Consider the following 13,067-nt stretch of genomic DNA (forward strand, 5'->3'; position numbering starts at 1 on the left):
ATTATTATTATTATTGTTACAAGTCATCCCAAAACTTTGTTATCAAGAAATATTTTCATATTAAATATTTATTCTAAATTTATAAATTTATAAATAAAAAGATAAAAAAAGATATCCACGGCAAAAACCCTTTTCTTAGAGTATTTTCCTTTTTCGGTGAGCACTAAATAATGGATTTTTTTTAAAAAAGGTAAAAAAATCTCCCCAAAAAGTTTTTTCATGTTATGAGTAAGTGCTTATGTTGGTTAAGAAAACCATCTAACTGTTTTCTTTTGGTATTATCTTATCCCCTAAACACCAATGTCATTAATTCAAGAAACATATTTTTTTAAAAAAAATAAGTGCTTATGCTCAAATACATAGTTAAATTCCATTAAATCACCAATCAAACCAGTATTAAAAAAATCAAATACCAATTAATATATATACAGTTATACACACATAATATTAAAAACACACCCACACACAAGATGATAACTTTATGTGAAATAAAAGTGGTTGAACAGTAATATCAAAAAAATGGAAGTTGGGTAAACAAGCACATCCAAATAAAGCAATTAAGAGGGACAAACCATCCAAATTGAGTCTCCGTGCCACCAAAGCTAAACACATCATTTGCCACGGGATTCATCTTTTCCCCCTCATAAGACCCCTTTCAACAAAAATAAATATTTTCTTATTGTCTAATTTATAAAATTTTATTTATTTATTTATTTATAAAATTTGTTATAGATACCGGCCTAAATAAATATCCTCAAAATATCCTAAAACAAAATGTAAATATATATAAATATATATATATATATTTTTGGGTTTGAAAAGTAAAAGCGGGTAATATTAATAATTAAAATTTTCCAGGGGGTTTTCGTGAACATTTGAAAGAAAGTTACGTGAAACCAAAACCGTCCGAAAACCCTCTTTATCGGCTTGGAGTTCAAGCTCCCTCTCCTCCGCGGCTCCGACCTCCGCTGTCCTTCTCGGAACCCTAGTCCAGCGATATTTGGTAGGAGAGGGAGCCCTGATCCGACGAGGAGGAGGAGGAGGTTGATGGTTTTATCTTCGTCTGTTTGATAGCTGTGTCGGTGGTGCTTTGGTTTGCGAGGAGGCAGTACATCTTGGATCTGGTGTCTTGTCTTTGCTTCGCCGTTGATTGCAAGAAGGTGAGATAGAATTCGGGGTTTGTGATCCAGAGCGGGGGTAGGTGGGGCAAATGCAGTTGAGTTTTTTCTTGGATTTTTCTTCTCTTGTTGTCTCCGAGATCGAGAGTTTCTTGATTTGAGGGAAAGAGGAGTGCTTGCAGCTGCGGGTTCTGGGTTATTGTTGAGAAATGCATATGGATCAGAGGAAGAAGGTATTTCTTATTGCTCTTCTTTTAAATGAGTATTTTTTTTTTTGGGTGTTATTTTGGCGTGGGATCGCGAAAGATTTGGTTTTTAGGAATCTTGGAGATCTATGTTTGTTCTTCTGTTTTAATTATTGAGTTTATTGGAAAACGTTGAATCATTGCAATTCTTTATGTTGGTTATTGTTGATTGTAATTGAGGCTTACATATTTGCGGTAAAAAAAAAACGAGTTTTTTTTTTTTTTATCGAGTGAATGGTCTCTGCCTCCAAATTCGGGCTAAAAACTTAAATAAGGCTTGGGATTTTCCGGTTATGCTTTTCTGAAGATAAGAACTTTTGCTTAACCAAGTAAAACCCTATCAAGATGAGGATTTATAGTTTGAATTTTTATATGGCTACATTATCTAAAAGGATTTTCTTTGCATCCAATCCCCAATGTAACCAAAATTGTATGCTTTTCACTTGAGATTTGGGTTTGCACCATGGGTCGTATATAAATCCCTTTGTGACAGGTACTGTATCTGCTGGATGGATTAGATAAATTCTATACTTTTACTTTCAAGTTTGAATCAAGTTTTTGCGACATCTTGTTGTGTCTTAGACTTTATTTTTTACAGGATTCAATAGAGATGGACTTCTTTACTGAGTATGGCGATGCAAATAGATATAAAATACAGGAGGTCATAGGTAAAGGAAGTTATGGGGTTGTTTGTTCTGCTGTTGATGTTTACACTGGCGGGAAAGTCGCAATAAAGAAGATCAATGGTATCTTTGAGCACATCTCTGATGCTGCCAGAATCCTTCGGGAGATTAAGCTTCTCAGACTTTTACGACATCCTGACATAGTAGATATAAAACACATAATTTTACCTCCATCTAAAAGGGAATTCAGAGATATTTATGTTGTTTTTGAGCTTATGGAGTCGGATCTACACCAGGTTCTTAAGGCTAATGATGACCTGACCAAGGAGCACCATCAGTTTTTCCTCTATCAGCTGCTTCGTGCACTTAAATACATGCATACAGGTAAGGCCTTTTATGTTTTGTCAAGAACATTTTATCTTGTATTGTGGCAAATAGTTTACAAATTTTGAAATGAAATTAAAAACTCAGTTTTAGCTGGGAAACTTCTCATTGATTTTTGGTTTCCTTTTGAGAAATTAGAATTAAGCTAATGACTGCTGTGCTTTTGGATCACACACTACTGGAAACCAAAATTTAACCTTCTGTCCTTTGATTGCAATAATTATAATAAATCCCAATTATTGTATTTTTTAGTGTACTGCAGCAGTGTGGTTAGAAGCTTAATCCACCAAACAGAAGTAAAAGGCAGTAATAGATATGATTTTTACTGGTTCTACTCACAGCATCCTCTCATCTTTATTAAGTTGTTTTAACTACTTTACTTTCCAAGTCTTTTAGGTTCACAAACATGTCTGAAACAGAATAATGTTCCAGAGCTACATACTATATATTGTAAACTATATTTTGGTTCTTTTCTAATGTTTGATTATTAGAGTACAGCTAATGTTTATCATCGGGATTTGAAGCCTAAGAACATATTGGCTAATGCAAACTGCAAGCTAAAAATTTGTGACTTTGGATTGGCAAGGGTTGCATTTCATGACACCCCCTCAACAGTAATTTGGACGGTATGGAAGATAAATTTTCTTTTCTTCTTTTGAGTAGATTCTATTTCTAATGATACTTTGTCTGGGATTTGATTTTTCTCATAATAGCAAGAATTTGTGCATTCTTTGAACCTTCCGGGCCATATGAATACTGCAGGATTATGTTGCAACAAGATGGTACAGAGCTCCAGAGCTGTGTGGATCATTTTATTCAAGGGTATGGCTAGCATCAAGCAGTTGTGCTTTTTATAACATGGTCTTGCTGTACTTATAATTTACATAGTGTAGTAAATCATACATGTTTGCATGTAATGGGCTTCTAGCTTTTTTAATCTTAATGGAGTATGGTCTACATATCTGTAATTACATGAAGATCACAGTAAAAATCCAATAGCGTCACAGTAGAAGAGAGGGGATGGACATAACAATTAGGTAATGATGGGTCTTATAATGAGACACATGAAATGCCCAAGGTTTTCTTGTTTGTCTGTTCCTTGTCAAAAGAAGCATTTCGCAGATTAAAAGTTTGTCTATTGGGAACATTTGACAGAAGATCTACTGAGGAATAAGATTATGTATTTTTAAGATTAGCTGAATAGGGATTCAAGTCTATATTACTCTAATGCCACTGGTTCATATAGAAACAGTGCATGGTTGAAGTGATTGGGATAGTTCTGATTTATGAAGGACAACGAGGTTGAGGTATTGAATTTCAGGTACTTTAGATACCTATGCTTAGTATGCAGTAATTATAGCAGTCTTGCCCCACAAATTTAATGCTGTCTTTGAGAAATTGAAATTCAATGTTTATTTTTAATGGTAATTGATGCCAATATTTGAATTGTCTATCCTGTTCTCTCAGTTATATTATAACTGGGCATATTTTTCTTTGGTAAATGCTGCTTGATTAAATTTTTTATTTTATTTATCAATCATTTAGCGAAATGTGTATGTATAAGTCATTCTAGAGTTGATTTGCCATGGATGCTGCTATTATGTTTTGGAGACTTAGCTAAGATAAATTTGCCTCAATGCAACCCTTATTTTTTCTAGAGGCTTTCAATCTTAAAAAGAATAAACTTATAGTTTAAATGGTTTCCGGAAAGATTGATTTTCTTCCAAGGAACATAGTATCAACATGATTTTTGTGTATTGCCTTGTCATATGTTTTTATTTTTTAATTTCTGACATGTGAAACTAAATGAAGGTTTATGCATATGTAGTACACTCCTGCTATCGACATTTGGAGCATAGGTTGCATTTTTGCTGAAATATTAACTGGGAAACCACTATTCCCTGGTAAAAATGTGGTTCATCAGCTGGATTTAATGACCGACCTTCTTGGCACACCATCACTAGATACCATTTCTCGGGTACAGTGTTCTGTTCTTTGGATTTTAAAAGAATTATGGTGTATCTAAAATTGCTAAGTATGGCTATTCTTTAATCTTGAAAATAGGTACGGAATGACAAGGCTAGGAGATATTTAAGCAGCATGAGAAAGAAACAACCTATACCTCTCTCTCAAAAGTTTCCGAAAGCAGATCCTCTGGCACTTAAACTGTTGGAGAGACTCTTAGCTTTTGATCCAAAAGACCGGCCAACTGCTGAAGAGGTTAGCTGCTTCAATTGTTTTTCTGTCTTAAGTTTCGTGATTTTGTTTTTGGAAATTTCATCACTTTAGCAAAATGCCCAGTATAAACCTTTGGTTATTGATAATTTATACCATGGATATTTTTTTGTTGTGATCTAAACATGGCTAACATATTGGCATCTGATTTGCCAGGCATTGGCTGATCCTTATTTTAAAAGTCTGGCAAAGGTAGAGAGGGAGCCATCTTGTAATCCAATCTCGAAGATGGAGTTTGGGTTTGAGTTTGAGAGGCAAAAAGTCACAAAGGAAGGCTTCAGGGAGCTTATCTATCGTGAAATACTGGAATATCATCCTCAGCTGCTCAAAGACTATGTTAACGGAACTGAAAGAGTACATTTTGTGTACCCAAGGTTTCATTTTCTGCTTTTAAAAAATATTGAATGTTTGTACTTACACTATTCAAAGTAGGGGCAGCACATCTCACTTCTCATGTTTATTGGTTTATACAGTGCTGTTGATCAATTCAGGAAGCAATTCACCTTCCTTGAGGAAGTAGGTGGCAGGAGTAGCCCTGTTATTCCACTGGAGAGGAATTATGTCTCACTTCCCAGGTACTAGTTTATATTTTAGATTTTATTTCTTCAACTATTTAAAACATCTTCTAAATTTTCCTTTAGATCCTCAATGGTGCCGGCAACTACAATGCGTCTAAATGAACAACAGACTTCTGTTTCAAATAAGGAGAGGCTGGCGGTGGATGAAGCATCGAAGGTTGCTATGGCTACGAAAAAAATCTCTCAAAACGTAGCAAGGCCTTCACATCCACCTCAGTTAATTCAAGCGGGTATTCTAGCTCTTCCCTGCATTTACTGATATTACAATGATATAGAGTTCGAATGCTCATCTTCTTTCCACTAAACCAGGGAAAGCTGTGGGAACTGTAGCTCCCTTCGAAAATGGAGGGCCCAAACAGTGTCTATGGCTCAAGAACACTAACGAGGAATGGAACCCTTCTAGAACAACCCTGCCATTCCACCGTTCTCATTTTGTTCTGGCACAAAGATGAGCAGTCAAGAACGGGAACAACCAACAGCAGAGCGGGAATCCGTTCAATACAGACTACCTCACCAATACATGCCCCGAAAGATGGGCATTGACATAGCTATTGACATTCAATCACCTCCTTTCAATCCCTCACAAGGATCCACAAAAAATGTTGCTGAAGATGGAGTGAACTTTCAGAGAGCAAGGCCTCCATATTCCAGTATCGCTGCTGGTACTTCCGGGTCTCATGGCAAGGTCGGCACTGTTCCATTTGGCTTGTCAGGCATGTGCTAAATGCTTATAACTAAAAAAAGATGGTTACAGACGTGCAGAAATTCATCCCCAAACATACACAATCATTGATGCTGCAGAATCTAAACAAAAGTTTTCATGTTACATGTAAAAACACATGTTTAACTCAAGTTTCCGACGCCTCAGGCAAGTACTGGAGGAGTGTTCATGTGCAACTCAATAGAATGTATTCATGGAAACTTGGCAAGCAGCAGCATCATGTGATCGCCATCTCCTTCCTCAACTTTGACAACTTCTTGTTCGTTAATTTTCTTATTGTATAAGCTTCTCTTAGAAGTATTGTGGACAAGTTCTCTTGATTAGTTTCAGATAGCAATGTGATTGTTAATAAGAAGGAAATTAGATTTTTTTTTTTTTGCTCTGTGGTCTCTTTTGGTCTTCCTTTAGTGATCTCTTGTGGCCTTACCTACTACTTCTCAACAATATCACATTTAAAAGCTTGTGCAGCATGAAAGCATGGTCTATTCACTGATGCACATGGCTACATTTCAGAAGATGTTGGCACTACTTGCACCACATGGTCACTGTAAGCGTTCATGATTCTGAAATTTGATTCTTGGTGATGTGTTTTGGTTTTATTAGGGTTTGTCACCAGAAAATTGGAATATATAAATAAAATAAGTAAAATAACCTGAAAAGTTATCATTAAATAACAAAATGTACACTTCAGTTTATTTTGAACTTGTGGGTCTTTGCAAAACAACCAAAAGCATGTGAAGCAAAATAGTTTATAATCAGTGAAAAAGAAGATACTGACTAGTTATAAAACTTTCAAAATCAGTCAGCCTACAAAACCAAGGACCAATTTTGTACAGAATTATGAACAACAAAATTGAAAATTGCCTTGATGATTTGGAATAAAATGTTTAAGTACAAAATTCTAGAATTTTTTACTTTATATTTCACCTAAAAAACCAAGGACAAATTTTGTATTAATAATTTTGTTTCATATTTGAGGTCGGATGAGCTAACTTGAGAAAAAAAAAATTTAAAACAAAATCTAGGAAAAACAATTTTAAATCTTTTCCAATCACACAAGAAAATTTATCATTATTTTCTCTACAATTCACATTTTAAAAACAACGGAAAAGATACAATTTAAGTTTTTTTTGAAACTATAATTTAATTTATTTTTTAACAAGTTGTTTTTCAAAAAATACCAAAAATATACGAAGCAAAATATTTTTTAATGGTTGAAAGAAAATGACAACAATTGAAGATAGCAACTCAGCTCACCAACCATTTTTTTTTTTCTTTTTTTAATAAAGTGAGTAAACCAAACATTTCATTAGTACAGAAAAACAATTCAACAAGTATGCTTACCTACAAAATCAAGGACTAATTTTGTACTAAAAACTTTTTAACACATGATTTTTTAGAAAAAAGGAAACATAATCAGAACAATAAATTTTATAATTGAAAAAAAAACATTTAATCATAAATTCTTTACTTTAAAGGTTCACATTTTAAACCTAGAACAAATTTTGTAATTATAATTTTCTTTCGATATTTAACATCCAATCTAACCTAACTTTTGAAAATTAAATATAAAAAAATAATTCTAAAAAAAAAAAATGCAAGACTTTCCCATCTAAAAACTTACAATTTTCTATTCTAAATGAGGCTTATAAGTTATAATAAAGAATAAAAAAAGAATTATTATAAAAATTTGAAAACTACATAAAACTACAAAACAAGACTCAAAACTTTTGCACCACGTGCCATAAAAAACTTTAGTCAGTCATAAGACCAGAAGGAATGATCCTTCTCTTTTCCTTTTTTTTTTATATAAATAACCCCATAAAAATGTTTAATCATCTTCCAAACAAATTTCTATAGTTTAAATTTAAATAGAATATATATAAAATTATTATGTACAAATTTGGATGGGTATTATTATTTATTTGAAAATAAATAATTTTTTTATTAAAAAAAAAAATAAAACTTGAGGTTAAGAAATAGTCTAAAGATGAGGGGTGTAAGTGCAAAAGAATCTTTTTTGGATCTCCTCTGGCGCCGCCCGTCTTTCGCTCCGCATTTCCTTTCTATATAAAGGGCTTCTTCTCCAAACCAAGAGCTCACATCCCCAATCCGATCTAACCCTAACCCTAACCCTAGCTCAAGCTTCTCTTCCTCTCCTCTGCTCGTCATTGTGAATGGTGGCCGATCGTGCGGTGCTCTCCTCTCCTTCGTCGTCATCGCCGAAGCAGAGGTTCACCTTCGCATCCTGCATGCAGGGCTGGCACTATCGTTGCCTCGGTCTCGATCCTTGAATACTCGCTGTTGATCGGAGACTGGCTGGGTCGCGCTTTTTTTTTCACGGTTTTGTTCGAATAATTTGAGTGTTTCGCGAGAGATCTCGCATTTTTAGTGGAATAATGGGTCGATCGCTGTCACCACCGATGACGCCGGCGCAGAGGATGATGAGGAGGACGATGCAGACGGCGTCGGCTACGCCTCCTGCGAGGGCGGGGTCGGTCCGGTTGTTGATTTCGGTGAACGTGCTGGGGAGTGCTGGGCCGATCCGATTCGTGGTGAAGGAGGAGGAGCCCGTCGGCGCTGTTATCAGTACCGCACTCCGGTCCTACGCCCGGGAAGGCCGCCGTCCTGTTCTTGGATCTGATCTCAATAACTTTCTTCTTTACTGCACCAATTCATGCTCTGACGGTATGCAAGTTTTTTCTTTTGATGATTTTGGTTGGAGATTTGAATTCTTGGCTGATTTAATGATTGTTTTGGACTACAGCATTGAGCCCATTGGAGCCCATTGGCAGCGTAGGGAGCAGGAACTTCACATTGTGCAAGAAGCAAGGGGTGGTGGAGGAGGGGAATTCGCAGCATCTGATCAAGAAGGGGAATGGAAAATGGAAGGGCTTGGTTAATAACGTGCTCAGCTTCCGGATCACTTCTCATTGATGGTATCTTGATGTTCTGCATTTGTCCTGAGAAAAAGACTGTTTCTTTTCCTTCATGCTAGTTATGGCTTTATCATGGTTCGTGCTTATCTTTTTCCTTTCAAGTTGAGTCAGCTGAGGATGAGTGGTGCACTGTTTACCTTATCTAAGTCTAGTGAATGTTCTGTTCTTGCGTATCTGAATTCAATAAAATTGGCAGATGTTTGCAATTATGTGATCTCTTTAAATCTTTCATTAATCTTTTGGATGCTGTCATATCCTTTCGCGCTTGAGATGATTGTTGTTCTATTTTGGAATCTCTTACTCTGGGACGCTTTAAGTGGATGCCATCCTCTAGATTCGGGTAAAGTTTCGCCCTTGGCAATTACTTTTTGGTGGTTGTGAGACCTGTGACTTTGGCATTTCTTGTTTTGCTTGCTTTTTAACTAATATATTCATGTTGGTACATGAATTTGAAATTCTAAATACTCAGTTGTTTAAAAAAAAAAAAAATCAACCATTCATTAGATCACACGCATCTGTCATGGCTAACTGTTGTTGATCCTTGATCGCTATCTTCTTATTTTATTGGCTTGCTATTTGTTTGATTTCTGTTATATTTTATATGATGGAAATGGCATTGCATTGCTGATGCTTGAATGTTCTTTACTTAATCAATTAGTGTGAATGTTCTTTACTTGATCAATTATTGGTGAAACTTTAAAAGTTCAACGGAAAAGTAGATATCAAAGAAACAGACATTGGGTTAAATAATGCAATATATTGCACTAATGTTATAATTTTAGATCCTTAAATTTCAGTTCCATTTAGTGAGAGTGCTCGAGGGACTCTTTTTATTTTGCCATGCAATTATATTGTTAGGCATTGTGAGGGATTTCGCAAACTCCTGAATATTATAAGCTTCAACAGCATGACTACTGTTGTTGGAGGGCCAAAGGGGGACATGATGTTCTTAGGTCTATGATGATTATGGACATAGAGGCCAAGATCCTGTTTAACATACAGACGCTACTCTGCATTATGTTTACTAATGTCGAACTAAGCTCCGCGACATTATAAGAAAATTATCTTTTGAAGACATTATATCTGTCATAGTATCAACAGTAATATAATTTACAATTCACTGAACCTGGAGATCCGTTTTTGTTGTTTGTGGTTGTGGCTACAACTTGTTCTTTACATGGCATCATTGGGGCACATACACATCAGTCCATAGTGTTTAGCTTGTGATGATTGTACCTTTTGCATGGATTTAATGTGACTTGTGGCATGGCCTTGGCATGTATGTATTCTGTTATGTGCCATGGGTGCATTAACAAATGTCGTCATGTTTTTTTTTTTATTATTATTTTTATTTTCAACTATAAGAAAATGCCAAATGGCTGCTGAAAATTTATTTGCCATATGTGAGTTAGATTGATTAATAATCATAGGGGGTTCTATGCTAATGAAATCAACTCTGGAATTGCTTGAGATAGATGGTATATTAATGGTATGTTTGTCTTTCAGTGTTGAGTTCTTGAATTCTTTAGTCAGACTACATGAGACAGGTAAATTGGGAAGTTTTGCTTTTGTTGTGATGGTGATTGAGAGTTGAAACAGCATTATGAATAATCTGGAAGAAATGAGACTAAGCTGAGATTTATATGGAATCACATTTAATATGAATTTGTATTTCAAATAACCCTAAAGCTCTTTGTGGGGCACTTATCTTATACGAATTCATAGACGTGATCAATTAGGTGGATCATGAGATGCTGTTTGCAATTGAGTTTGATTTGAAGTGCTTGTTTTGTTATTCAGCATGTGGGTGTAGCTCTTTGGCCATACAGTATTGTGCTCTTTCAAAGAATATCAATGTCTGAATTCGTTTCTAAATTCCAAGCTAATTTTGTGCTGTTTTGAATGTCTAATAGCAGTACCAGCAGGGAAAGCAACCTGCAAAGTCCATGGCACAACACATGACATTCTTCACCAGATATGGGAATTGGGTTGATAGTTGGTATCTTGTTAGGCCTCTGTTTTTATTCTCTCTTTTTACAAATATATTTCTGTTTTTCATTATTGTTTGTACTAAATCTCTTGAATGGTTGTTGATGGATATTTGTTGTGTGCTCTGGCTGGAGGACCACTTGGCCTAACCTGACATGCAGTGTGCTAAATCAAAGTCTATTAATTAGGCGCATGGAGCCAACCGCAAGAACATGATTATATTTCTCTTTCTCTCAGTCTAGTGTTTTCATTATTTCAAACTCCTGATTGGCATTAAAGTTCAAATGAAATTCACCGTGAATTCAGCACTAATTTTTTATTTATGTTTGAATTTTTATTTTGTTCAACTAGTCATTAGATTGGAAGCCTCCTCCATCAACCGAAAGTTGGCTGGGCAGAAGTGTTCTAGTTGTTCTTTTTTTTAGTTCTTCTTTTATTAGTTTTACTTTGGTTTTCACCGATGTAAATGCAAGGTTTCAAACCAATTGTCTAAACTCGCAACAATAATTTGGTGTTCTGACATCAGGTAATACATCTATGCCTTTTTTTTTTTCTCCCAATTCAAAGAATTTTCTTAACATTAAACTGATTAAAGAGCATGAATCCGATGACCTAAAAATAAAATAAAAATAAAATAAAAACTTGGATACCATCATCGAAGTTGAATAAGTTGCACGAATAAATATCAAAGATTGTCACAATGCATGAGTCCTGTTCACACACATAAAGGTTCTCTTCTTCAAAATTGGTATTGATTTATTTCTAGCTTTAGACAGAGTAATGGATTTTTCTTTCTTTTGTCTTTCGTCCACATTCATAGTAGTCTCCATCTTGTCTAGACTGTCCATTGTAATGAGGATCTCAGCAATGCTTGAGCACAGCTTGAGTTCAAATTCCATTCATTTTGTTCATAAGTTCAATTTTCACTCAAATTAAATTATTTAATCAAATTTTTAATGGTTGACAGTCATAAATCTGGTCTTTAAGTTAGGTTTTTTTCTTAAGTTTCAAATAGTCTTAGTGAGATTTTAAAAATAATAATAATGCACAACTACCTCATAATAATAATAATAATAAGCAAAACTTTCATATCATAAGAAATTCGCATCAAAACAAACCTATCAATTCCAATATCATAACTCATCTTTCCTCCAAACAAGCACCATCCCATGGAAGATGGCCGGAAGGAACTTAAATTGATATGATTCATTTGGACATAATGCAACTCAACTTACAAGTCAACGCGTTTTATTTGCAATCAAACGTCCGAGTTTAACTCGGTCTAATTTAATGTTAAAACACAGAAAAAATTTCATAATATTCACCATTTATGACAATTAGTAGACATAGATAGAACCTTTACTGGTTGATCCTCCCTCCAATTTTCCAACCACATGCTTAATATCTTTGACTGACTTTATCTTATTAACATTGTTTTCATATTCCTGTCTATCATTATCACAAACCTCCTCAATTTCAGGTTCCAAAAGAATAAATAAAGCCAGATACAAACTGATATTATTCCTTTCTTATCTCCTCAGTCATTACCCATTTTTGGTCTTATCTTCAATTAATTAATACAATAATATTCACATAATATTGGCAAAAAGAACAAAACACACAGAGAGTGTGACCCAATCTTATAATGCAAACACTTTAGCAATGATCCCCATTAATAATTATGAAGAATAAGTGCTTCCGGCTTGGTTGGTAGGTGTTAAATTGGCAAAATAAAATCATATATGTGTAATATTGAAATATAAGTTTGTTATAAAAGACAAGAGTCTAGTATGGGACCAAAATACTTGTTCAAAAGAACAAGTATAAAGATAGAGTTTTATTATTTTGGGTTTGGTTGTAAAAAAGAATCTAATAATTGTAACATATATTATGTATAATAACTAGACACTAGATAATACCAAAACAATTATTCAAACAACATGAGAATAAATCAATGGAAACCATGGAATCAACTGATGGTAGTTGGTTGAGAAGATGGTAGAAAAAATAAAGATGTTTTTAAATATCACGGAAATAAAAAAAGCTTCCTTTTTATTATGTTTTGGTACTGAAGAGTTGTAAATTTTGTCTCTAATCTATGATGGAAAATTGACATTACACATCCACTAAAAATCAGGCTTTAATTAAGGAAGCAATTGTGTCAACCACTAGACAAGGATTTTTGAGAAATTTTTTTCATTGACAAAAACTACAAAAGCTGCTCACAAAGTGTTG

At 34.6% G+C, this 13,067-nt stretch overlaps 2 protein-coding genes across 3 annotated transcripts; both read left to right on the plus strand.

Moving 5' to 3' along the window:
* Positions 1 to 885: 885 nt before the first annotated feature.
* LOC120260773 (mitogen-activated protein kinase 10-like) lies at positions 886 to 6,282 on the plus strand. 2 transcript variants are annotated; one of them, XR_005536489.1, is made up of 11 exons: positions 886 to 1,351; positions 1,962 to 2,370; positions 2,869 to 2,996; positions 3,133 to 3,192; positions 4,199 to 4,348; positions 4,435 to 4,590; positions 4,762 to 4,979; positions 5,079 to 5,180; positions 5,247 to 5,413; positions 5,493 to 5,868; positions 5,938 to 6,282. XR_005536489.1 is itself a non-coding variant. In XM_039268333.1 (10 exons), exons 1-10 carry the CDS (start codon positions 1,328 to 1,330, stop codon positions 5,633 to 5,635), a joined length of 1,557 nt encoding a protein of 518 aa, XP_039124267.1. In that variant the 5' UTR covers positions 886 to 1,327; the 3' UTR covers positions 5,636 to 6,282. The 2 variants fall into 2 exon arrangements, 1 of the variants encoding a protein (XP_039124267.1); XM_039268333.1 differs by having other exon boundaries at positions 5,493 to 6,282.
* A 1,699-nt stretch (positions 6,283 to 7,981) lies between these two features.
* LOC120260774 (uncharacterized protein At4g22758-like) lies at positions 7,982 to 9,052 on the plus strand. The gene is made up of 2 exons (XM_039268335.1): positions 7,982 to 8,592; positions 8,672 to 9,052. Exons 1-2 carry the CDS (start codon positions 8,304 to 8,306, stop codon positions 8,839 to 8,841), a joined length of 459 nt encoding a protein of 152 aa, XP_039124269.1. The 5' UTR covers positions 7,982 to 8,303; the 3' UTR covers positions 8,842 to 9,052.
* Positions 9,053 to 13,067: the final 4,015 nt, after the last annotated feature.

Source organism: Dioscorea cayenensis, chromosome 5 (assembly GCF_009730915.1).
Source record: "Dioscorea cayenensis subsp. rotundata cultivar TDr96_F1 chromosome 5, TDr96_F1_v2_PseudoChromosome.rev07_lg8_w22 25.fasta, whole genome shotgun sequence".
NCBI classification, from domain to species: domain Eukaryota; kingdom Viridiplantae; phylum Streptophyta; class Magnoliopsida; order Dioscoreales; family Dioscoreaceae; genus Dioscorea; species Dioscorea cayenensis.

Coding starts and splice junctions, on each gene's coding strand:
- LOC120260774 (XM_039268335.1), top strand. CDS start 8,304: ATGGGTCGATCGCTGTCACCACCGATGACGCCGGCGCAGAGGATGATG. Junction 8,593..8,671: donor CACCAATTCATGCTCTGACG/GTATGCAAGTTT, acceptor TTTGGACTACAG/CATTGAGCCCATTGGAGCCC.
- LOC120260773 (XM_039268333.1), top strand. CDS start 1,328: ATGCATATGGATCAGAGGAAGAAG. Junction 2,371..2,868: donor ACTTAAATACATGCATACAG/GTAAGGCCTTTT, acceptor ATTAGAGTACAG/CTAATGTTTATCATCGGGAT. Junction 4,980..5,078: donor GTACATTTTGTGTACCCAAG/GTTTCATTTTCT, acceptor TGGTTTATACAG/TGCTGTTGATCAATTCAGGA.